A 27,251-nucleotide genomic window follows, 5' to 3' on the forward strand; every position below is an offset into this window, starting at 1 on the left:
TAGAAGAAAAAAAAATCACCACATTAATTTGACTCGAAGTGAATTTAAATGAAACAGCAGTTCGTGGGCACATCATAATTCAAAGGATTTTGTGATGATTTTACCTCTTTCATTGCTAAGTGACAACACAGTGTGTATGCAAAGGCAGAGTTGTGGTTCCGCACAAATCGGGCGAAAGCACTGCTTAATGACTTACAGGTGGAATCAAAGCTTTAATGTTCTGCAGCGGATTGAAAATTTGCATCAGCACAGAAAGAAATCCGTTTTCGCACATCTATTTTGGCTGATAAATTTTAATGAACAAATAGAAATTAATATCAACGGAATAGCGAGAAGATAAGCCCCATAATTCCCACATACCTTATCCCGTGCCCTGAAGGTGAAGAACTTCGGAAAGTCCCTCTGGAGAAAAACAAGATTGAACTGAGAGGTTTAAAACGAACGTGGATAAGAATTTGAATTACAATATGTCCGTTCAACATTTTGCATCGCCATTGCCCGAATGAGATACCAGACTCTCGCCATGCCTTACGTGGAATCGTTGGTCTACTTCGTAGCTTTGTCTTTTCCTGAAATCCTATTTCAAAAAGAAGAACACGTTGACAAAAAAAACAATTAAAATTAGATTCCTTAAGATAAGTGAACTAAATGTCTGAACAAAAACTTAAACAAAGGCAATTTTACGTGAAAAAAACCATTATTACAATCAGCAGGCACCCACGGAAATTCGTAATGTAAAATGCGGCTTCAAATCCTCAAGCCACCCACCCCCACCCAACTTCAATTCCTCAAAACTTCAAGCCCTCAACCACCCCTCAGCCCCAAGTCCTCAAACCCTTCTCCCCCACATCCCAAGTCTCCAAAACCCTCCCCACCTTGTCTTCAAACTCCCTCTCTACTCAAACACTTGGACCCCCCTCACTCTCCCCAAGTCCACAAGCCCCTTCCCCTCCACTGCAAGAGTCCTAACCACCCTACCCAAAGCCTCAACTCCCCTCTCCCAACTCTGTCCCTTTTCTGCCCCCCCCCACCCACGTCTGTCCTACCCTCTCCCTTTCTTCGTCATATCCTCAATGTCCACACCCAAACGCAAGTCCTCAACACCTACCACCAAACCCCAAGTCCTAAAGCCCACCACAAAATCCCAAGTCTTCAAACCTCTCCCCATCCGGTCTTCAAATGCCCTCCTCACCACGAGTCTTCGACCCCTTTACCCCAAGTTCTCAACCCCCCTGCACCGCAAGTCCTCACCACTCTCCCACTTCCCAAGCTTCAACCCCCCTCATACAACACTGTTCCCTCTCTGCCTCCAACCCCCCTCCCTCAATCCCCAACTTTGCAAAAACCACTCCCAACCGCAAGTCCTCATCACTTTACTTACCTCCTTCGAAAGTGTCCCTTACCCCTCCCGACACCTCAATCTCACTCTCCAAATTCTCTACTCCCCCCCCCCCCCCCCCGAACCCCAACTTTCTATCCTCCCCTCACCCTTTCTTCCTGATATTAACAACGCTACATAAGGATACACAAGGAACTTTAGCACAGGAGGAGGCCATTTGGCTCATCAAGCCTGCATTGTTCCTGTCCCCATTCATTAAAAACAATGTTAAAAGTAAAAAAAAAATTTTTGTTATTTATTTAAATTTCTTTGATTAAAATTTATTTGTTAAAAGTAAACCCGTTTAAAATCACAATCTCGCAAGATTCCTGCATCTCGTGATTATTCAGTTAAAATAGCAGTCAAGTCGGGTAAATTAAAAACAAAAACATACAAGGTCATTCATAATGGGGGTGGGGGGGGGGAAATATATATATATATATATATATATATATATATACGTATATATATATATATATATATATATATATATATATATATATATATATATATATATATATATATATATATATACATACATATATATATATATATATATATATATATATATATATATATATACACACACACACACACACACACACACACACACACACACACGAGGATAATTTTCTCAAGACTACGATTTCAAAGGTTGAAGGTGCTTTGGCTGTCTGCCAGTATTCCGTGTCACGTCTCACCACTTTCTTCACACGTTTGATCTCTTGCATATTGGGCCAAATATCGCCTCTTGGGTATCAGGAGGAGGTAAGTGATGATAGAGAATTTGCTGAAGAGTATGACAATGGTGCACCATTGATAGTTAATGAAGCTAATAAGATTGGCAGGCCTCGGCAGGAGAGTAGCGACGGGTCGGACTCATCCAAAGTGGTTAAAACGCCCACTAGCCCAGAAGAACATCACGGCAAACTCCTAGTCATAGTTTCGACATCTGATGGCTCTAAACCTTAGAGTTTCAACAAACCTATAAAAATGGCAACATGGATGAAAAAATAATTTTGAGATGTACGTAGTATGCAGTGGCAAAAAGCTCAGATGAGGTGGCGCATTTATCGAATGCAAATCGGTCACCCAACGGGATACGGTTTTGAGAGACTCTCATGATGGTAGAGTCCGAGTCTCTTGTCAGATTCATAGGTCACTGAGGGAAAGCTGAGGGGTCATTTACAAGATTGCCTTCTCAACTGAAATTGCTGACATCAAGAGCAATGTAGCTGATATGGGAGTTGTTGATACACGCTGTCTCACTACCGTTAGGGAAGGGGTCAATGTCAAAACCACATCGGTGGTTTTGACCTTTCACAACCCTGTCTTACCTCCCAAAAGGTGTTTCTGGTTATGAGGCCTTCACTGTACATGACTATATCCCATCACCCTAAGATGTTACAAACGCCAAAAGTTTGGCCATACCGCTCCAGCCTGTAGGGGCAAACAACTCTGCTGCAAATGTAATGGAGACCACGAATACGGAAAGTGCACGGTGTGAAAATGCCTTGTGCCAACTATGGTGAGGATAACAGTGCGGCCTTCAGATGATGTCCTGAATTCCCAAGGGCTGCCCAGATCCAACATGTTAAAACTGAAGGGAAGCTGTCCTATGCTGAGGCTGTTTTCAAGGTTCTCAAAATCAAGAACCCAATTTATGAAGTCAGTCAGCATTATGACCAAAACTTATGGCCAAATGAAAATATTGACAGAAATGGGTGGGAGTCGAGACCGATACCAAAGATCAAGAATGCCAAACCGAGAGTGTAAACACAGATGTAGAGATGAAGATTACCACAATGGGGTTCATCGGTTTTATCACCGAAGTTGTGAATTTCGCAGCCAAAGCAAAAAAGAGTTCGGAGAAAAACATAATTTCCTCTGCAGCCTTGAAACATCTGGCTTGGGAGAGAATTTCTTCCATGGAGATCAATAAAATATTGAGCAAGTCAGGTAATAAAATCAGTGGGATGGATCCTAAACGTTCTCAGGACTCCTCTATGGAATAATGATAGTTATCCAATGGAATGCAAGAAGTTTAGCTGCCCTTGGGTATGGATTTATTAAGTTTATCAGTGATCTTTCAACCAAACCAAATATAATCTGCATACAAGAAACCTGGCTTAGATGTCACAACCAATTTAGGATCCCCGGTTTTACCCTCAGACGTAAGGGCAGGGGAAGTGGGAATGGAGTTTGATGTGGGGTGGGTCAAGCTTGGTGTTTCCTGCATGGGAAGTGAATGTAATGCTGAACTGGCATGGAATATTATCAAAATCCCTTCCACAAGAGAAACTGTTATCATAAATTGATAGAATCCTTGCCAACCATTGATCGATAAACACTGAGCAAGTGCAAAGGGGTCGGAAGTCGTAAGTGCAAAGGAGTTGATTCTGTGGTGTTTTGACTTCAGCAGCCACAATATTCTATGGGGCTCCAAACTTACCAATGAAAATGGTGAATGCATCGAAAATATAATCAATTAATTTGACTTGAATGATGTAATGGGACCTTTGTCAATCCATCCACTGGACAGTCTTCCTCACTCGACCTCACCTTTATCTCATCAGTAACAGCAAGATGCGAACGGAGGGTTCACAGCAACAGTTTTGGTAGTGACCACTTCCCTGTGATCACTAACCTCAAATTGGAAAGGGAACTAGATGATTTAGACAGATTCCCAACCCCCCCCCCCCCCCTCTACCTCCCACCCCCTCCCCCATGGAAATCTTTCCAAAGCCAACAGGGACAGGTTTTCTAGCCATTGCTTTGAGGAAGTGATGGAAGAGCTTGCTCACGAAAACTTTGACAATTTTAATCGTAATATAGTCAAAACTGTGTGTGTGTGTGTGTGTGTGTGTGTGTGTGTGTGTGTGTGTATGTGTGTGTGTGTGTATGTATGTATGTATAGATACATTGTATAGACTCCTTCCATGCTCTTCTAGCCAAAGAAAGCTGCAGAACTGCAACCATGAAGGTGACACAAGGTAAGCCTTTTGCTGGTTCAAACTCTTCCCAGAGTCCCTCCACAGCTGTAACATTTACTGACATCTTTTTCATGACATAATTTTCAGGATGACTCCATGTTGTGCTTGGTGGAAGCAAGAGATAATGTTCCACGTGGCAGGTGACGCTTATTGGAGTCTATACCTGTAAATCCCTCAAATAAAATGGCAGGGAAAAATCAGCTCCTTGGACTGCAGAAGGCTTTTCCGAAGAGATCAGGTAATCCTCTACGGGCTCAGACTTGGACATTGTGGTCTAAATCCCCATTTACATTGGATAGGGTGTCACCCTACCGGGTGAAAGACTTACAGGAATATTGTGCCAAATATCGTGCAGTTTTTTTTTAGTTTTGAGTTATTCAACATTGTTTTTATTTTTCAATAAATTATTATTTATTTTATTGAATTATTTATTTTATTATTATTATTATTATTTATTATTATTATTATTATTCAATAAATTATTGAAAGTTATTCAATAAATTCAACAGTTAGTTTTGAGGTATTATGTTTTCAGGTTGTCCGTCCGGCTGTCCGGCCGTGACAGGTTTTTTTACCGCTATAATTTGAATGGTTGAAGGGATCTTAGTCAAACTTGGTGTAGGTAAATATATAATGAGGTAAAGATGAACTGATTAGATTTTGGGGTCCCGAGGTCAAACGTCAGAGGTCATGTCAGGTAAAAATCCTGTTACTGTGATAACTTATGAACCAGTGAAGGAATTCTGACAAAATTTGGTACAAGTATGAATTATGATGCAAAGATGATCTTATTTGATTTTGGGGTCAACAGGTCAAAGGTGAAAGCCTGTAATAGGTCAATAAATTGAGAATAGCTGAAGAGATCCCATTCAAACTTGGTACAGGTATGTATAATGATGTAAAGATAAACTGATTTGATTTTGGGGTGAAGAGGTCAAAGGTCAAATGTTAGACGTTCCATCAGGTAAAAATTCTGTTACTGAGCTAACTTGTGAACCAGTCATTGGATTTTCAACAAACATGGTATAATTATATATTATGATGCAGAAATAAACCGATTCGATTTTGGGGTCAAGAGGTCAGAGATCAGAGGTCATGTTAAGTTACATTTATTTTGTTACCGCAATAACTTAAGAATGGCTGAAGATATATTAATCAAACTTGTTACAGATATGTATAATTAAGGAAACATGAACTGATTAAATGTTGGGGTCAGTAGGTCAAAGGTCAGAGGTCATGGTAAGTAAAATTATGTTGCCACACCAACTTTTGAACAAGTGATGGGATTTTGAACAAACTTGGTATAAGTATACGTATATGATGCAAAGATTAACTGATTGGATTATGGCATCAAGAGGTCAAAGATCAGATGTCATGTCAGGTAAAAATGTGATAACTTGAGAATAGCTGAAGGGATTTAAATCAAACTTGGTAGAAGTATGTATAATGATGTAAGTATGAACTCATTACATTTTTGTGTTAAGAGGTCAAAGGTCATGTTCGGTAAAAATCCTGTTACCGTGATAACTTGTGAACTAGCGATGGGATTTTGCCCAAACTTGGTACAAGTATATATTACTAGCAAAAGTACCCGGCTTGAGAGTATTGAGTGATATTTACATGATCTAGAAATGTGTAGATACAATTAAGATGCATCGGCTTGAACAAGGGTGATGTAGATGGAGAGAGTACGAACTGAGTTTCACCTTTCATGGTGGAGGTGATTCTGGATGAAGGATACATGAATGTGCAGAGCCATATGGGGCGGTCCCATTGGCTGTCGCCATTCGGTGTCTGCTCCGGAACAGTCCCAGATTATGATCATAATCAAAAAAATGAGAAAGGCCAGGGTGGTGGTGTTTTAGAGCTGAGATGTGTGTCGAAGAGCAGATGTGTGTAACGGAGCTGGGAGACATTACAGAAAGATCCCAACAATGTGAGGGGCCAAAAACATTGTGGAAAGGTCAGAAGGTGTTCAGGTGTTCACCTGCAGCTGTGAGTTTGACTCTGAAAGCCACACAGTTGTTCCTGTCCAGTGATCCAAAACTGAAAGAGTCAACTTTTGTTCATCCCACATTGTCTCCCTCTGTCCTGCCCAGAAACCTTTTGTTTCACGGAGAAAAGCTTTGGATAAAAATCGTTATCATTTCACCTTTTGTGTTGTCCATGTGTTTGTATTAGCGGTTTCACTGCAACTCCACAGAGCAAATTTAAATTGTGACGATGAAATTTCAAATTTATCTTATTCAGAACGAGTTCTTGTGGTTTCTTTTAGTTAGTGAGAATGCAAACCAAAATTGGCCAGATGTGGCAAACCAGTCTCAGCATAACTTATTCTGCATGTCCAATAGACCTCTAAACTCACAATCGTCTTCCATCTGGTTAACCATCGCCACAAGAGTGCAGGCCATCAGCCAATTCGAAGCAGTCGTTTTTTTTGTTTGTTTTTTTTGTATACAAGATCGAGGCTCGTGTAAGAGCTAACATTAATGACAAAAAAACAAACAAACGGACACATAAGACAAAATAAAGGGAGTGGGAGACCAGATGGGGAGGGGGGGGGGGGGTGGAAGCACACAAGCACAACATTTGAGACCATGGACATCGGGAGATCTGTGGGAGGGAGAAGGCTTGGGGATGGAGGCATGGGAAAGGGGGTGGGGGGTGAGGAAGGTAAAAAAATCACATGGAGTAAAAAAACAACAACAAAAAAAAAACATGAACACAGCTAGGACTTCCAGGAAAGAAGTCAGTATTTCAGAAAAGTGGATCTGGGGTGAATTAACAGGGGTAGAAAAGATCAAGGTTTTGGATGGGGGAAGATAAAAGATGGTGGTGAACAGCTGATTTAAAGACCTGGAGGGAAGAGTGGAATTGAAGAGAGTGAGGGAGTTTGTTCCAGAGGCGGGAGAAAAGAGGAATGAAAGAGTGAGGGTGAGTAGAGAGTCTTGATTTTGGCAGTTTCACCAGAGGAGGGTTGCTGGCAGATCTTGTTCGACCTGCAGGAGTATTTGGGGGACAGAGGACAGACAAGGGCTGGAGGGGTGGGGGGAGGGGGAGAGGCCAGTGAAGAGTCAGTAGAAGACAGAAAGACCACCTACCTGCCCACGGCCGCGGTGAATGAGTGAAAGGCCCTCAGAGTTAGCTTCATCGCAGGAGATTCCAATGATTCTGAAAGCTTTGATTTCAACAGCGTGAAGCCGAGCTAGGTGTGAGGCAGGAGCACCAGCCCAGAGGGGAGAGCAGTATTCCATTCAGCTGCGGATGAAAGTCTTGTATGTGGTGAGGAGCTCAGGAAGGATTTAGCACGATGGAGGATGCCCAGTCGACGACTGGCATTGGAGGCCAGCTTGGTAATGTGGTTTTCCCAGGAAAGATCATGGCAGATAGTGAGACCCAAAAGCTTGAGTGACAGAACTTCATGGAGAGGATTGTTGAGAAAGTAGATGGGAGGGTTGTACAGATGGTCTTTTTGGAGAGACATAGTAAGAGTGTGAGATTTGTCAGAATTGAAAGACATGTTCCACTTGTTTGACCAGTCTGTGATTTTGTCCAGGTCTGCAGAGAGTGAGGAGGCGGCAGACTGCCAATCTGTGGGATGAGGAATGGAGCGGCAGAGAGTGGAGTCATCAGCAAAGAGATAGAGAAGATTTTCCAGAGAGTTGGAGAGATCATTGATGAAGACCAGAAAAAGCACGGGGCACAGAACACTACATTGGGGAACTCCAGCCAGAACGGGAAGAGGAGATGAGAGAAACCCATTCAGGGCCACACGTTGACTACGACCAGAGAGGAAGTCCGCAAGCCATGCGTGAAGATTTCCATGGATACCATCGGAGGAGAGTTTGGTGAGCAGAGCGGGGTGCCAGACCGTATCGAAGGCACGTGATATGTCAAGGGAGACAGCTCTAATTTCCTGTTTGGCATTGAGGACCTCCATCCATTGTTGAGACAGCAGAAGCAGTATGTCCAGAGTAGAGTGACCTGGTCTGAATCCAAATTCATGATCAGAGATCAAGCCATTGGAGAAGAGGAAGGATTTGACATCGGAAGCAATGATAGATTCCATGACTTTGCTGATAATTGGGAGCAGGCCGATTGGTCTGTAGTGCAAAGATCTGTTTTTGCATCTTTTTGTGTAAAGCATTAATGTTGGCTGATGTCCAAGCTGATGGCAGATGTCCTTGAGCAAAAGAGAGGGTGAAGAGAACAGAGAGAGTGTGTGAAAGAGCGGCAGAGCAGGATTTTAGGACCCATGGGCTGATGCCATCTGGTCCAGTTGCAGAATCAGAGGCGAGGATTGACAGAAACCTCTCCACCTTGTCAGGAGAGAAGGACACAGTCCAGAGGCAGCTGGGTTTGACTGGGTACGGTGGGTACAGAGAGAGAGACGGGTTTGGGACACAAGATTAAAGATTGTCTTGTCTTAAATTTGATCTTGACAAAATTTGACAAGATTTTGAAATTAAATTTAGAATTTTTTTTTTTCCCCAAGATTTTGTAATTTGAAATTAAATCTTGACAAGATTTGTCAAGATTAAAGATTGTCAAGGACACAAGATTGTCTTGCAACAATCATTCAACAATCCTTTCAACAATAAGACATTGGAAACAAAATAAAATATGCTGCGATAACCACAATTTCTGTCGGTTTAATTATCTGCAAGCATTGTGAGAGATTTAATCCAAGCAAATGCTTTGCTGGTCAAATAAAGTTTGTGATGGACGGGCTCTTTCAGTTCAGAGTGCATCATGTTATGGTATCAGAGTCAAATAGGACAGTACTCGGTGGAGCACATACCTCCGCCAGGCTGAACAGTTTATGTTTTGTATCTCACTGATAGGCCAGATATGGATCCAGATCTCCACCAAAATCTAATCGATTTGTTCTTGTCACCTAACCAACTCATCCGCCAAGTTTTATCATAACTCATAATCCACAACTTTTTGAGATAGGATGCCATATATCGTTTTCGGCCCTACCTCTCAATCGTGACGAATCATTTAAACGCAAAAGAAGATGAAGAAAAAATATGCAACCGGAACTCTTTAGATAAAAACTTTTCTAATGATATGGGTTTTATTGTCCCATGTTGAGTAGTTTAAGAGAAAATGGTTGCACAGACAGAGAAACAAACAGAATAGGCTTATTATTATTCTCTGTGTAAATATTTACACAACTTTTGGCTTTGTAAAGTTAGTTCTTTCTATGATTATTGTGACGACCTGTCAACAATATATCAGTCTCATGGTCCATAGTTATTGTTCATTTTTGACCGATGATTTACTCAGGTGTATTTATTAGGATGCACAAGCTGTGGGTTCAATGTCTCACCTTCTGAGCAACGAGAAATGTTAAACGCCTGATGCCACGCTCTTCAAGAAGTTGTTTCTGCGGAAATGGAGGTGTGAGGGTGAGGGGGGACGAAGAGGGTGGTGAATAAAGAAGAAAATGAGGAGGAGGAGGCATGAGTATGTATGCATGTTACTCAGCATAACTTTTACAAAGGCTTATGCCTTATGAGGAACATAATGACTCAACAGTAGCAGTATAAATAGAAATAAAAGTATAAATACTCTAGCTCATCACAATAAACCAGCTTGCTCTCCAGCAATGTCAGCAAAAAGCCACTGAACTTACATTCTGTAACATATATTCTGTCAAACAAAACTTCGATTAAAAACCAATTTTATATATATATATATATATTGTTGCGGTTTTGTAGAACCCACACTTGTTGTAAATATCACATCATTAAAGGTTAAAGGTAGCACCCCATAGATAGGCCACAAGCAACACGTAGGTCACCATAGGACATCAGTTATTTCATAATATGTGTTAGATAAGACCATTTTCCAATAGTTGAATCTGCGTTGCGTCAATCAAATAAAAGTAGGTCCCCTCGTCCATTTTTGCAGCCTCCCTCCAAGCGACGCCATTAAGCGCGCTCCCCAGTCTGTGCCCCATGGCCCTTCCCAATTTTTTACGCGCCTTTGTTAGCAGCGTTCGCTGCCCTTGAGTGTGAGCTCGCTCAACGCCGCCATAAGCCACGAGGTGAAGCCCGGAAAAAGGGGGCGGAGCGCCAGGGAGAATGTGTGGCCACGTCACCCAGCCATCAGGGCAGGGCCGGTAAGTGATAACCAGCCAACCAGGGCTGGAGTGACATCGCCTGACAGGGCATGGTTGGGGCTCACGGAGCGTTCGCTGGCTTCACTTATAAAAGCCAGTGCACAAAGCCCTTTTACAGGACTCATGCAGCAGCGCTCGTTAAACAGGACTTACTCGCTGGCGCTGATTACCAAAGGACTCTCGCTAAGGACTTGCTGGAAGGTCGGCTTTTACAGGACTTACTCGCTGGCGCTGATTACCAAAGGACTTGTTGGAAGGTCGGCCTTTACAGGACTTACTCGCTGGCGCTGATTACCAAAGGACTGCGGGGAAGCGCACTGATGAGAGGACGGTGCGAAGGTCGACCTCAGCACGGTGCGGAGAGGACAGGACTTGCACAATTGACGCTTGCGTACAGGACATTGGGGAGGCGGCGTTTGGCGCAAGTCGTGCGCAAAGTACGTACGCAATATACCAGCCTTCCCCTGTGATATAATTGTCCGTTCGCGTTGCGTTACGCTATACGAAGAGCTGCCTGCCGGGTTTTTCATCGCCTGGACCGGAGCCGGACTGGAGCCTGGACGCGCTGGTGACCTTCCAACCTACCATCTGCAATTCCCTATGTGAGTGACTGTGTGTGAGACGGGCCCGTTTGTCCAGGGAATAAGTTAAGCCTGTAATTAAGACTGCCCTGTGTGCCTTTCCTTCCTCTTTCTTTCTTGTATATTTCTTTCATTTCCTCTTCTTCTTGTACATTTGTTAATAAACCCATCTGTTCTTCCTATTTTCTTGGTTTCCTCTTATCTGATCGCATCAGTCTTTTCTCTAATTGGGTAAGCGTGGCACGATTCGGAACCGCTACAATCGGGTTTAGTCACATTGTTAACAGCTCGGATCGCGGATTGCTATCCGCTCGACATTTTCCATCCATGTCCGTGATTCGAGTGGGAGTTATTCCCTCGTTTCCGGTCGGCGTTAGTACTTAGGTAGCAGCGAATCCATAGGCCGAACAAACCCTACCTAACGCCGTGCCGGGAAGGACGTTATAACTTCCAGGACTCGCGTCGGCCAGATAAAAGGACAAGGGGATTAAACCCCCCTTGATAAGGGGAGAGCTGACATCGGAGATCCGTAACAATTGGTGTCGGGGAGTGGGATTTGGAACCCGAACCAAATTTTCTATCTTTTGGACAATTTGGTCAAAATTACGAGCGGCCGAAATTTTATTTAACACGTAAATTTTGAATCGTGCCATGGATAGCCACAGCGATCGGATGCCGGTGGGGGTAAATGAGGAGGTGAAAGAGGAAGGGTTAGAATCAACCCAGGTCCCCAGGGAAGAAGTGGGACAATTGGGAGAGATGGGAGAGGAAATTAATTAGGGTGCAGCAGAAGAGGGTGCAGGAGAACAAAATGGCGGCGCCTCGCACATGGCGACGAGGGCCGCGCCCGCTGCGCAAATGGGGGTGGGCGACATGCAAGCCTTCATGGCGCAATTCATGGCGCAAATACAGGCGTGCATAAAACTGGAGGGGGACAGAGCCACGCGGGAAAGGAAAGATATGGGAAGCCAAATTGGGGGATTGAGGAAGGAGATGGGAGAAACGAGGGCCGATAGTGAGGGAATGGAAAACAGAATGGGGGAGCAATTGGGAAGTCAAATTGGGGGGTTAGAAAGCAAATTGTGGGGACTAGAAAACAAATTAGGGGGCCAATTGGAGGACGTGGGTAGCCAAATGAAGGAAATGAAGGACGGGTTAACGGGGATGGAAAACAGAATGGCCACCCAGGAGAACCAAATGGAAGGAGTGAAGAACGGGTTAACGGAGTTAGAAAACAAGATGGAGGCCAATTGAGGGAAATGGGGGATAAATCCGCCCGGGAAATAAAACAAATGGGGGATCAGATAGAGGAAGTAAAGAACGGGCTGGAAGGCAAAATGGCTGCCCAAAAGAATGAGTTGGAACAAATGAGGGTGACATCTAAGAGAGAAATGGGAGAGATGGGGGAGGATATAAGGCGCGGGGTGAGCGAAGAGGTCGCGGGGGTACGCGACGAGGTAAAGCGGGGTGAGGAGCGTGGGGAGAAGGAGGTGAGAAAGAGTATGGCTAGGTTACAGGGGGTATAGAGGAGTTGACGCAGGAAGTAGAGAAGCTGATGGTGGGACAAAAGGAGTTAGGGGAGCAAGTAGGTAAGAACACAGCCGTGTTAGGGGGGCTGAAATCAGCACAGAAAGAAATAAAAAAGGAGCTTATAGCAACGATAAAGGAATGTCAGATGGTACACGAGGGGCTGAGGAAGAGGTTGGACGAGGTGGTAGAGACGTTGGTGGCGAAAGAACGAGAGATCAGAAACCATATAGAGACGACCAAGGTGGCCCTAGAAGAAGAACTTGTGGGGGCGCACCGGGAAATAGAGGGGGCGAAACAAAAGTTGGAGGAGGTGGAAGAAGGGGTGAGTGAAATTAAAAAGAGATGAAGGGAGACTAAGAATGAAATAAAGGAGGAGGTGTGGAATCATATATATAATCATATAATTTTACATTATATGTCAATATATTGCTAACAATAGTTAAAATTACATTTCAATGTAATTCTTGTAAAAGGATTCTCAAATCATGCAAGGAAATGTGCAGGGAACCTGGAGCAAACGGCCGACCATCTGTGAAATGACCCAGTGACCTCTAAGGATGTGAAGCGGAGGTAGAATGTTGACTTAGCTCGGACTGTGGATAAGAGTTAATCATTTCAGATGGAATAGGTCAGAAAGAATTGACCTTTATCGGTTGGAACAATGGTCACCTCTCCGGCCCTATGTGATAGACATCCAGAGTCAGGCTGCATGATGAAGACCAGATGTCAGGATGGCACCGGGGAAGCTGGGGAAGACGGCGTCTTGGACAATTTCGTGGTGACCTTAGACCCCTGGCTTATAAGATTAACGGAGACTGGGCTTATATAACGAACATCGTGCCAAGCTAGAAGAGAGAACTCCTTCGAATGGACAATGCGTCGGTTCTGTGTGTGTGCGTATATTTTCATGTATTATGTTCGTATAGTGTTGGTTCTTCTCTCGATGATTGAATAAATCTCAGTGGAACTGTAGTGACGTCTTCTTGATTCTCGTCTTGAGAAAATCTCTTTATAAGAAGTTCACCCATTTCTACAACAATTTGGGGGCTCGTCCGTGTTTGCAACGCTGGAAGAGATTAGCATTGGTCCGAACACATCCAGGCGAATTTTCAAGGTATGAGAAGTCTGCCTGTGTATACGATGTTTTGTTGTATCCTGCTAGTCTTGAAAAGTGTCTGCAAATTGAACCTGATGTGACTGAATATGGACGCAAATAGCATCGATATTGGAAAAGTTATTGTCTATGTGTCATAAGTATTTTGTATGCGAACATGATTTTCCATTCAGCGATTGAGTCGGAGTGGTCGGAGTGGTCGGAGTGGGCATCTGCGCTCAAAATAAACCAATTCGTGCTTTTTGTAGGCGTAATATCTTACGATTAGTTTTATTCAGCGTTCTCATAGCTGTAAAGTGACAAGAGTCACATGATGATCAGGTGGGAATTTCGGACTATTGTTTTGCATGATTGATAGGTCAGTGATCGACTGACATGTAAATGGGTGTGTTGTCAAATTTGGGTAAGTTAATGTGGGAAACAAAAGGGTGATTTCACTGTGGACATTATAGGGGTTTTCTAAGAATAAAAAATTTTTTTGTCTGTTTGTGTATCTGCGTTTCTAAAATTGAGGGACACATTTTATGAAATTGACACCCATCTTGATCTGCAAATAATGGTTCCAACGCAAACAAATATACGTAATGCATGCATTTGTGTTTTTTTCTCTTAAAAGATTGCTGAAACTGACAGTGTGCCTGTCTTGAAATAGATAGTTTGATGTGGATGGGACCAAATATCCAGAAAATCCACAAAATAAACAATGTGATTTGATTAGGATGATTATCTCTTTTGTCAAGGCAGATGGAATAAGATTTTAAGAGAGAAATAATAAATGGGAATATTCAGCCACTATTGTGAGTTTTTAAAACGGAATGCATTGTGAATCTTAAACCAAGGGGCAGACATGAACGTGTTGTTACGTAGTTTAAACTCACAATGCGATGTTACGTGTACCTGCAACATATTTTGATAATCTGGAACACCTATATTGGCATACTGGTGTCATTAGTACTCACTAGTTGCATAGAAATAGATGAGAAACAGCTATGGGGGCGTAACATTTACTTGGATATTTTCTACAACATTAAAAAAAAAAAGAGGGTTTGAATAATTAGTGGTCGTACACATGTGATTCACCAAATTAAGCTTTGGAGTTTAAACAAGGTCATTGGTTAACAGAAGGAGAATGGATAGTGAATAATTTTTAGATGCTGGGTAAATTAAGTGAGATATTGCAAAGACTCATAAGAGTTATTATTCTTCCTTACAACAGTTGAAAGACAGATCCAAAACAATGAATCTATAAATGAATGTGATAGGGATAACATCCTCAATTTGAATACGTAATTTAATTGTGGGTAAAGGAATTAATTTATCGCAGTGGATTGTTAACAGCAGCCTGAAATGTCCTGAGAGTGTGCATCCATATAATTAGAAATCCCAGATTAAAAAAAATTGGTAGAGGTCTTATGTGGAAGAATACTTGCTTGGTAGATAAAAAAGGTACTGCATGTTAGCAGAAACTTCTACGGCCATTAAGGCCAAACAAATTGGGAGACATTTTTCAAAGGTTTATTAAAGTGTTACAATATGACATTTGGCAAGCAAAACTATTGGATGAAAATTAGATCTTTTTATAAAATGAATTTGTTGACCCTTTGAAGTTAATTCTTCTAATTGTTGTTTAACTAGCATTTTCAGTTCAAATTGGAAATAGTTTGGCAGAGGCTTGGTTAAAACCATTGGTTACAGTGTGTTGGAACAAAATGATAAATCATAGGATGTTGACGAGAATAGAAACAAATGTGGAACCAAGATAGAAAGACTTTTATAATGATATGAACATGGAGATAAAAAGATGGAATCAAGTAATGTTGCAAATGAGTACAGTAGAGTTAAAGATAATGGCATAACAAAAATGCTATGAATTGTGTCAGTTTTACAAGATCAGTGAACTCATGTCACCACAAGTTACACACCATGAAAATTAAAGTAATGCAGGGTATCATTTGAAGATCACTTACTTGTAGTTAACACGATAGAATCAATTACTTATGTTAAAAAAAAAAAAAAAAAAAAAGGTGCAGAGGAACTATGATAATTAATAATACATTATGCATAGTTTGTTTGTTTGCAAAATTTGTTGGGAATTAGAGAATCCTGTTTGTGATTTTAATCATATATACTCATTATTAATGCATTTATTTTCTTTGAGTCGTGTTAAAATAACTGCATGAGTTTAATTTTTCAAACTATATTAACCTGAAAGCAACTTTAAATGTGATTCTTAGTTTAGTAGTGAAAATACATACCTGATTTGGATATTATTCCTGTGAAGCATATAAATGAATATAACTTTTTGAATGTTTTGAGGAAAACAAAAAATTGTTAAATGTGAAGCTGTTATAATATATACATGATTATGGTGATTTCATGTTAAGATGTACCCTATCTGATTCAGTGTGTGTGGAAAGCAGATACAGATGTGGCTGAGTAAAGGATAAGACCAGATCACATCTCAAATGGAGTGATAACGGCATTGGAAAGGAGTTCGAGAAAGAAAATTTGTGGCTAAAAATGAAGTTCATCTTGGCATACACCCTCCTTCTCAAAGAATGATGAAGGCATTCTCCTTTGCAAGATTGGAGATGGATGTTTACCTTCACCAAGGAAAATTTATGTGACCATTTGCCTGGATCACTTTGCAACGTATGGAAGAAAGGCGATCACTTACTTTTGTTCGAATGCCTCGAACATTCATCACGTCAGTAATTGCGGGACGACATTTTACCTGCAACTTCTACTGGATGCGGTGACGTGTGTCATTGCTCCACCAACTTCCGGGGAACCAGCGTGGAGCTGTAAGCGAACGGCTGTGCTTCTTCCTCTACAACGGCTGTGCACGATTCTGCTGGTTGCTCCTGGTATGGACCATGGATAATTTGAACACCATGGTCCTAACATCGTTGTGGATGCATCTGGCATCTCTGTTCCACATCTTGCTGGTCAACCAACATCACATCAATACTTGCTGCCCACTCATGATGAGTGAGGAGGCAAGTCGACTACAACTAGACGAAGGCCTTGTTCAAGAACTACTATGGCTCACAGCAAGAGTGGCAAGGGTGCTACATGCAGAGCCGGGTCAGTTTATGACTCCGCCCAGCTATCACAACAGCGGAAAATCCTACCCGAAATAGTGTAGGTGCTATGAAGATATAGAAGAAAATGTTTCATACTTGAATTTCAAATACAAGTGATCAGCCTCTTCTTTTCAAACACAAAGTCAACATTTGTTTTGAAGCAAAACGTATTTTCAAAGAATAATTGCCAAATTTTGCAGATGCTTTATTATTTTTAAAATGGTGAATTGAAATTGTTGTGTCTTGGTAAAGGTGAAGTTTTATTTGCAGAGATATTTGTGATGCAAATGAGATCAACTGAATTATCAACATGGAAAGTCAACGAACAAAGAAATGTTTTATGATCAGATTCTTCCAGGATGACGGTGTATGCCTTCGGTATTGAAAATTGGATTACCAAATTTGTAATTTGAGTATTTTGCAATCGATGTTTAGATTAATGGTTAATATAAACAAAAATAAAAAATGAGGGATTGTGGAATTATATATATAATCATATAATTTTACATTATATGTCAATATATTGCCAACAATAGTTAAAATTACATTTCAATGTAATTCTTGTAAAAGGATTCTCAAATCATGCAAGGAAATGTGCAGGGAACCTGGAGCAAACAGCCGACCATCTGTGAAATGACCCAGTGACCTTTAAGGATGTGAAACGGAGGTAGATTGTTGACTTAGCTCGGACTGTGGATAAGAGTTAATCATTTCAGATGGAATAGGTCAGAAAGAATTGACCTTTATCGGTTGGAACAATGGTCGCCTCTCCGGCCCTATGTGATAGACATCCAGAGTCAGGCTGCATGATGAAGACCAGATGTCAGGATGGCGCCGGGGAGGCTGGGGAAGACGGCGTCTTGGGCAATTTCGTGGTGACCTTAGACCTCTGGCTTACAAGATTAACGGAGACGGGGCTTATATAATGAACATCGTGCCAAGCTAGAAGAGAGAACTCCTTCGAATGGACAATGCGTCGGTTCTGTTTGTGCGTATATTTTCATGTATTATGTTCGTATAGTGTTGGTTCTTCTCTCGATGATTGAATAAATCTCAGTGGAACTGTGGTGACGTCTTCTTGATTCTCGTCTTGAGAAAATATCTTTATAAGAAGTTCACCCATTTCTACAACAGAGGTGATGGAATTGGTACAAGGTCTGTGCTCACATCGTGATGACGTACTTGCTAACCAAATAAAGAGTTTGCAGGTGGCGGAGGAGGAGCGAAGAGGAAGAAGCGCCGAGGTGAGTGGCGATATGATCGGAAATGTATATGGTGTGAGGGGAGGTTCAGTGAGCTTGGGGGTTGGTATAGACCCGGGCGTTCGTGAGAGGCCAATGGTAAGGTGTGCGACTGGTCCAGAGTGTGTGGAAAGAGTGTGCGCAGGGATGCCGGACCATGGGGAGTGTGAGAGGTGTTGGTGAGCCGGGGTGTGCGAGTATGGAGTGGGTAGCGGGTTGCGACGAGACGACCCAAGCATCGACACCGACAGGGGTAGTCTTTAGTAGAGTCCCTTTATACAGAGAGTTACGACATGACGATCCGGAAAAATACAGTCACGTGACTCAGGGAGCCATTTTGGGGCCAAACCAAATTTTGCCTTCGCATAACTTCTCACGTTCACGTGTTATGCAAGTACAATCGATTTGACTACCTACGGAAGCCTTAGTTCACTGAAAATGCCAGGTTGTTGTGCATTTGGATGCACAAATAGACATGACAAGGGTTTCAAGATGTACAGATTCCCTTCAGATCCCAAAAGACATAAAATATGGGAGAATAAAGTCAGCCGTGTGGGCTGGAAGCCGGCTTCGTCTTCAAAGCTTTGCGAGGTAGGTCAATTGCGAGGTAGGTCAAGTTTCTGTTCAGTCCCATGTATTGTATTCCTTTAACACAGGGAGCACCCGGTTCCCGTAGAGAACGGGTTAACAAATTGAATTATTAACCTGTAATGGGATGCAGCCTAGACAATCTTGAATACATATTTCTTTCTATTTCTTCTTCTTTCTTGATAAACAGGCACATTTTGATCCTCATCAGTTTGAATGTGGACGTGCTGATCAGAAAATGAAGCTGAAGAATTCTGCAGTACCTACCATTTTTTGCCATCGAAGGACCACAAAGTCACGAAAGTCTCCAAAAAAGCGTGACCAGCCTACAAAAGAAATGTGTCCACCCAAGCAACATGAGACATCTCTCCTTGTAGACCATAGCTATGCTGCTGACCCACAACTTCAGAGATTGTCAAGTTCTTGTAAGTATCTTGTTTTACAATTTTGTTTAATGTTTGACTTTTTTGTCAAAGTCAAAACAAAGGTTAATGTAATCATGCGGGATCGAATTTAAATTTAAACAGTTTACCCCTGTCATGATAATAAAAGAGAGATTAGGAAAATCTCTCCTTATTTTCATTTTAAATCTATTTTTTGTTGAAATATTCAAATTATGAAAAAGGGCAACAAGAATTTCCTTTGTTTTCTTTTATTTATGATTTCATTACTTCAACATACATGTATTTCTTTATTTTGTTTTAAACCCTTTGTTTTGGAAAAAAAAGGTTAAAACGCACAAACCCTGTTTGTATAGGAAAGACCGGGAAGAAGTGGGACATATTTGTGATGTCATGAATTTTGCCCTGTAACTCAAATAATATTTAGGATGGCCAGCTCATGTTTATATGTCAAAGACTATGAGTACTAGGGTATATGGTGTAATACTTTTTATTATCTCTAATTTCGTCTTTTAATGTAATCATGTAATCATCATAGCCTATTATCCTTCCTGATTGTTCTCCCCACCCCCCTTTCTTTTCTTGCAGGTGAAGACACTGCTTCTGAAGCTGAAGACACCACAGCGCCATGTGGAAGTTGCAGAACACCAAAACGCCAGACAAAGATGCGGGATCGAATCAAGGGACTGAAAGCTGAGCTCCATCAAACTAAAAAGAAGTACAAAGCAATTGTTAAAGCAAAAGTAAAACAGGAAGCAAAAATCTCCAGAATCTTTGGGAAGGACCAGCTTCAAAGCTTGTCAAGAGGTGGAATGAGAGGATGTAAATGGACTTCAAGTACTGTGAAAAAAGCTCTTCAGTTGAGATTTGGATGTGGTGCTTCAGGCTACAAGCTTCTCCTTGAGCAGAACTTCCCTCTCCCAACAGAGAGGACACTACAAAGAAGGATGGAGAATGTGCCCTTTGAGCCAGGTGTCTTGGCACAGGTATTTAACTTTCTTCAAATAAAAGTGAAAGGTATGCAAAAAGAGGAGCGTACATGTTGCCTTACTCTTGACGAAATGTCGCTGACGTCAAAAGTAGAATTCGATCTAGGCAGTGGTGATTTCCTAGGGAATATAACTCTTCCTGAACACTCTGGTAACGCAGATCACGCACTTGTTTTCATGTTGGGTGGCATCACAAGTCGCTGGAAGCAGACAGTTGCCTACCACTTTACTGGCAGCTCCACAGATGGCACTGTTTTTCATGACATCGTCTTGGATATCATTCAACGGGCCTACAACATTGGTTTACATGTAGCAGCTGTTACTAGCGACATGGGTAGTGCAAATCGTGCTATGTGGAGGAGCTTTGGAGTTGTTTGCAGTAAGCACTGCAAGACTGTCAGTAGAATTCCTCATCCTCAAGCAAGTGATAAGTGGCTCTACTTTTTAGCCGATGTTCCTCATGTTTTCAAGAACATTAAAGCTTTGCTCGTGAACGGCCAAACCTTCACGTTGCCAGACAGTCTCGTCAGGGAGCATGGGCTGAAATCGCATGTTGTAAACATTGAGCCTCTGAAAGACCTTGTTGACTATCAAGATGACCTGGACTTGAAGCCTGCGCCAAAGCTTACAAAGGCAGCTCTGACCCCTACTCATTTTGACAAAATGAAAGTCGGGAATGCAACACGCGTACTGAGCCGTGACGTTAGTAGTGCACTGAGATATCTGGTGGAAAGAGAGAAGCGTGATGAGAGCTACCTAATCACTGCATGGTTCATCGAGCTCATAGGCAAATGGTTGGAGCTGGTGACTAGTCGTCATCCAGTACTAGCACTGAGCAGGCTCAACGAAGAAAAGTACAAGGAGGCCGTCACCTGTCTTCGTACTGTGATCTGCCTATTGAAAGGTGTCAAAATTGGACACGGAGACTGGAAACCAATCCAGACAGGGGTTCACCTGTCTACAACATCTGTGCTCGAAATAGCGGAAGAGTTACTGGATGCTGGGTACAATTCCTGCTGACATCCAGGCTGACGCAGGATTGCCTGGAAAATCTGTTCTCCGTCGTGCGCTTGAGGAAACCAGTACCATCTCCAATGGAGTTCAAGTATGCACTCAAACTGATCAGCACTGCACAGTTCCTCAGTCTCAAGCGAACAGGTAGTTACCAACAGGATGATGGAGAATTTCTCACTGACTTCCTCGACCAAGATGTGCGGGTCCCTTCTGAACCGAACATTGAAAGCATCCACTTCTCAGTCAACCAAGAAGGGGTATCTGAACTTGGCCAAGCTGAGCATGATAGCCTGTACAATTTGGCAGGATACTGTGTAAGGAGTGTAAAGGTAAACGAAAAAACGTGTGACTCATGCATCCAGGCAGTGATGAAAAACTCACATGACAAAGCACACCAGGCCTCAAAGCTTACCCAACTAAAAGAATACAAAGAAGGAAGCCTTATTAAGGTATCTGATTCTGTGTTCGACATGGTCTACAGAGTTGAACTTATGTTTCGTAAGGTAGAGAATGCCCTCATGGACAAGAACAATGTCAAGAAAATGTTGATGGAAAAGGCACAGGAATTGAGTTCTGACATTTCTCTACCAGTATGTCACAATCTCAAGGAAAAACTGATTAATAAGTTTATCAATGCACGACTGCATTTTTATTGCAAGAAGAAAACAAGTGAATTGAAAAAGGAAGCCGAAAGAAAGAAGAAAGGAGGAGAGCTTGGGAGCAAGAGTATGGCGATGAGGAAACTGGCCAAGAAAGTAAAGTGAATTATTTAACTTTCACCTTATAGAGACTACAAGTAATTCCCGCAACAAGTAGTCAATAGCTGTCATTGTATCATAGTGAAAACCGTTAATTTTTTGGTTTGAAAACATTGGATACTTTGCTTGACAGTACATTGTACTGCATTTTCTATATTTCTATTTAGAAAAAGAACGTTCAGTTCACAATATGCCAACAGTTTGATAATAGCTAGTATTAGGAATCATTTCTAGAGAATGGTTATGAATGGTTATGTTGTAAATTCAACAGGGCTGGACAAAAAAAAAGAAGTCTCTGTTTGGCATTATTGTGTATTCGTGCATGCATCTTAAGAAATAGCTTGCCCATGTAGCATATCCACTTACCCTGTATTTGGTCTTGCCATTTTTTTTTTCAGGGGAACACAAAAGTTCTCAAAAAATTCCACATAATGCAATGAAAGTTTTAATGATTGTAAAGATAAAAAGCAGGAAGTTGCTATTCATATTGGGGTCTCAAACCTTACAAGACCTCTAATTTGTATCGTTCTTCAAAATGGTAGAGATAAATGCTAAAAAAAAATTCATCACATATTGCAATTTTGACAGCTGTACTACGTTTCATTTATTCTGATTGTACCTGGATATGTTGCTGAATGTGGTTAACTGATGAAAAGAAAGCTGAAAAGGTTAATTTACAGTATGTGTGCATTGACCGAGAGCCTGTGTGTGTGTGTGTGTGTGTGTGTGTGTGTGTGTGTGTGTGTGTGTGTGTGTGTTTATCCCGTGTGTGTGTGTGCATGTGTGTTTTAATGTGTTGATGTTTGTATGTATGTATGAGTTTATTGGCTCTGAAAACTCATTAAATTTGTTACAGTTTGATAATGTTTACATTAAATTCATTTCTTTCAGACAAAACACACGTGTGTTTTAATGCCCCCCTCCCCCCCCCCCCCCCCCCCGCTTTTCCTATCCCCTTAATCGAAGAGGTTAAAGATTATTTTAGGTTACAAGACTACTTTGTCACATAGTATGCTCAAATTCTCTCCAGGTATCGTGAGTAACCCAAATTATTATTGCCAACATCGCGATAATGAGGATTCAGAAATCACCCATTTTCTCACTTCTCATCAACCGCTCATTTTTTCAGACAAACTAATATCCCATTATAGGCAATCTGGAACATAATGGAGCTAATACTCATAGACCTACATCTCGATACAATTTAAAAAAACAAAAAAACATTCACTGTACTCCCTAACCCGCCCCGTGTTTGTGCAGTGGTGCATTGCATTATACACGCATAGCTCATAGTGCACTGTGCATGTGCCGGTTCAGTGGTTCCGCACAATTGGCCCCAAAATGGCGGCGTATCCTCAGTTGTCGTAACTCTCTGTATAAAGGGACTCTAGTCTTTAGAGGGCCGGGCGACGCACGCGAGCCCCCCGGGAATAGTGTACTGTGGGGGCCCGAACGGTTCGTCCCCGCGCCAACTCCGCAAGGAGCGACGCACGGGGTCCGGCCTTCGGGCAGCCATAAGGTTCCACTCGCGCCGTATGACGACAAGGGTGATTTGAGGGCATACCTGGCGCAATGCGACCATGTGTGTAGGGGGAATGGTTGGAATTTGGAAGAAGGTGGAGTACACCTCGTGGGGGCACTGCGTGGCGCGGCGGCGGAGGTGCTGACAGCCTTACCACCGGGTGCTATCACCCTGCCAGCCCTCCGTGCGGCCTTAATTAATAGATTCGGCATTGAACAGCAGAGCGAGCTTGTTAAAGCTCAGCTCGCGGTGCGAAAGAGAAAGCCCCCAGGAGACCATCAAGGAGCTTGCTTATGACATTCGCTGCGCAGTCGGGATTGCACACGCAGACATGGCGGCGGCCTCCCAGGAAAGCCTGGCGCTGGACCATTTCATCCAAGCCTTCCCGGACCCTGAGCTTCGGCATCAACTCGCCATGTGGCGCCCGCGGACTCTGAGCCAGGCGGCCGACGCTGCAGCCCGTTGGGAAGCAGCGAGGCCCCTGGCCCGGGGAAGCGAGCGCCACGCAGTGGCGGTGCGCCAGGTAGGGCCCGTGGCTGGTGGCGGCCCCCCGAGGGGGCCCGCCCCCGAAAGGGGCCCTGACCTGGAGAGCATGGTCCGAAGGCTGGTGGACCAGTGCCTGGCGGGACCTGGACCATGGCAGGCGGCTCCGGAGGTGGCCCCCGGTAGGCCACGGACAAATGCCCCAATTAGGACTTTCAGGGGGGGGGAATTTGGAATTTAGGAGGCAAGCACCTTACCAGGTGAGGTGCTTTAATTGTAGCCAGATGGGTCACCGCGCGTGGGAGTGTCGAGCTCCGCTCCGGGACGGACCCCGGCAGCCGAGACCATCAACTCCACCTCGTACGGGTCGGACCAGCCGACCCCAGACACCACCCCCCACCCCCCCCCCCCCCCCACCCCGCTAGGGCCCGGGAAACTAGAAGGTACCGAGCATACAGGGCCGTGTTCGGTAGTAGGGGATGGTGAAGCGCCCTCATTGACGCGACAGGTCATCTATTGTGGCCAAATTGGTACTGGTAGTTTGACAATTCGGTGCAAAATTGCCGGCGTGGGGGTAGACGCCGTAGTGCACACAGGAGCAAGCGCCACGATCATCAGCCCTGTGATCCTCAATTCGAGTGCAGACGGATGGGATAAAATCCAGCGTCTGGAAAATTATAGTTTGCAGCTGGCTACCGGGGTAACGGCCCCGATCCTAGGGCGTGGTTTTGTAACCCTCAAGTTAGGGTCGGTAAAGAGGGAGATAGAAGTTTGGGTGGCGGAGGTGTGCAACCCATGCTTAATAGGGTTGGATTTGTTGACTGCCAGCAGTTGTAAAATCGATTTGTGCCGGGGGACCCTGCAAGTGGGAGACGAAGAGCTACCATTGGACGGGGTGAGCACGGCCGAGAGGACGGAGCTGGAGGCTTCAGAGGCCGTGACCATCCCTCCAAGGGCCGAGGCCATAGTGCCGGCCCGATAGTTAGCTCGCCCAACATGGCAGGAGTCCTGCGGCCTCGTCAAACCGGTGGCAGCGCAGTCCATTCCAGTTTTAATCGTGGGCCGCACCCTCGTAAAAACGGACGGGCCAGTGGTGGCCGTCCGAGTAATTAATATTAGTGCAGAACCACGCCCTATAGTAAGGGGCACGAAGATAGCCAGCTGCACCCCAGTTAACGAAGTCGCGCCAGTGAGGGACGAGAACGTCCAGCCGAGCCGGCCCCAGAGGGAGTCTTCAGAAAGAACTAGGAATTGGCCCGATCCCATTTGTGAGATGGTAAATCGTAGTAGTGTAGAGTTGGGAGGTACCCAGAGGGAGGCCTTTCACAAATTAATTGAATCCCATTTGGATATCTACTCCTTGTCCTCCGAGGATATTGGACGTACCGGCCTGGAGAAACATCAGATCCACACCGGTGAGGCCCGGCCTATTCGTCAGCCCGCCCGACGGCTCCCTTGGAGCAAGAGGGAGGAAGCTGACGAGCAGGTAGAAAAAATGCTCAATGCAGGTATCATCGAGCCCTCGGGAAGTCCTTGGATGTCACCTGTTGTGCTGGTCAAAAAAAGAAAGATGGGACCACGCGTTTCTGCGTGGACTATCGCCAGCTGAACAACGTGACACTCAAAGACTCATATCCCCTGCCAAGAATTGATGACACCCTCGATGCCGTTGCGATCTCAAATTGGTTCTCAACTTTGGACCTCAAGAGTGGGTATTGGCAGATGGAGATGGATAGGGCAGGGAAGGAGAAAACGGCATTTTCCACAGGTAAGGGGCTGTATCAGTTCACTGTGATGCCGTTTGGTTTGTGTAACACCCCCGCCACCTTTGAAAGATTAATGGAGCATGTACTGGGTGGCATGCCATGGCAGTCACGCCTGGTGTACCTGGATGACGTCCTGGTACAATTAGGGCGGGCCATACTTTTTTTTTTTTGGAAATCAATCGAGAGGGGTGTTCATATTACGTATTTTGGTGTGTAGAACACAAATCTGAGGTTTTTTAAAAATTCTGATAACCCTAACCTACATCAATTTGCAGTTGATTATTATTAAATTTTTGATTATTTTGCTATTCTTCTGGAAAAAAGAGAAGTTTTTTATTTTGAAGTTCGGGCTTTTATTTTGGTAACTTCCTGTTGGGACGGCAGTTGTAGCCATCTTGTTGCTGAAAGCTCGATGTTGAGGAGGTTGGCAATCCTTATCCATCCGTCTTCTCTTCTCTTCTTATGGCATTGCCAGTAAGTACGTTTTTGATAAGGAACCTGAGGAACAAATAGTTAATAATTTTAGATGTAAATTACCTTGTTTTATATTATATTTGTTAATTGATTTGTGTACTTACCTATTGCCAGCCTGAGTTACATGTGAAGGAAAATAGTGACCTGTGAAGTGAATATTTTGATGGTTTTCTGTAATACCTGTGTAATACCTTAATATCTGTCTGTAGTGGATACTTACCTGTGTATTATTGTTTTTATTTCAGTGTGAACTACTAAAAATGGCTCAAGTCAGAACAAGGATGAAATCAAGTTCTCATTTAAGTAATCTTGTTGGCACTGGGCAGGAGCTGTTGGTGTCTGAACTGCCAACTGTGAGGGATATCCTGAGGTATGGCATCTACTTGAGGGAGCAAAGTGAAGATGACAGGAGGAACTACCCAGTGGACCAGCTCGTGTCTGACATCTACCCTGGTCTGATTTGTCAGTGGAGCAAAGCTAATGCTCTTTTCAAGCCTCCTGTTATCAATGAAAAGGTGACCATCATGTCCAAGCTCAAGGAGGTCTGGAATCAGGCAGTGAAGTTTTCTCTTGGGAAGGGCAAACTTGATGCCAAAGAGAGGTTCATTGTCAAGTTAGACAAGTTATTTCATATTTTGACTTGGAAGTGTCAGATTACCAGTTGTGAGGGGGAAGGCTGTGAGGCCGGTGAGGGCTGTGTGATCCAAGCCCACATTAACTGTTCCTGCAGCAGAGAGAAAATGATTCCTGTGAAAGATCTTGCCTACATTAAGGGACAGAAAGAGAAGGTTGGAAGTAAAGGACCCCACCAAATGGGGAGCCCTGATCTGCCAGAGCACAAGAGACAGGTGAGGACATTGGAAAGGCAGGAAAATAAAAAGAATGCAGAGAAAAGGAGAAGGAGCCAGGAGTAAAATGCTGCAGCAGCAGAGAAGGCAGCCAGGAAGGATGTTGAGAGATTTTTGTCAGATGGTGATGAGGATCTGGAATTGGAGAGAAGTGGTGCTGAAGATGAAGATGAAGTGGTGCTGAAGATGTCACTGAAGTTGAGCTCTTCCCTGAAACTGACACTGAGCCTGCAGCTTCAGCAAAGGTCCAGAAAAACTATGATGAGATTCCAAACATTGCCCTTGCTAGTGTAAGGTATGGCATAGGGCTGAGGCCAACTGCAGCGATAGCAACTGCAGCTCTGATTGATGCAGG

At 43.4% G+C, this 27,251-nt stretch overlaps 1 protein-coding gene across 9 annotated transcripts in view; it reads right to left on the reverse strand.

Annotated features, from left to right (window-relative positions):
• LOC137430068 (acetyl-CoA carboxylase 1) overlaps nt 1-27,251 on the reverse strand; it is a 763,460-nt gene that overhangs the window by 146,767 nt on the left and 589,442 nt on the right. For all 9 annotated transcript variants that reach the window (XM_078780164.1, XM_078780162.1, XM_068120583.2 and 6 more), the window contains 3 exons: nt 9,707-9,763; nt 533-577; nt 361-402 (listed from right to left, as the gene is read on the reverse strand). In XM_078780164.1, coding sequence (XP_078636290.1) covers nt 361-402; nt 533-577; nt 9,707-9,763 — 144 coding nt within the window. The remainder of the gene's footprint in view (nt 1-360; nt 403-532; nt 578-9,706; nt 9,764-27,251) is intronic.

This window comes from Myxine glutinosa, chromosome 6, assembly GCF_964187855.1.
Source record: "Myxine glutinosa chromosome 6, kmMyxGlut1.1, whole genome shotgun sequence".
Taxonomy (NCBI): domain Eukaryota; kingdom Metazoa; phylum Chordata; class Myxini; order Myxiniformes; family Myxinidae; genus Myxine; species Myxine glutinosa.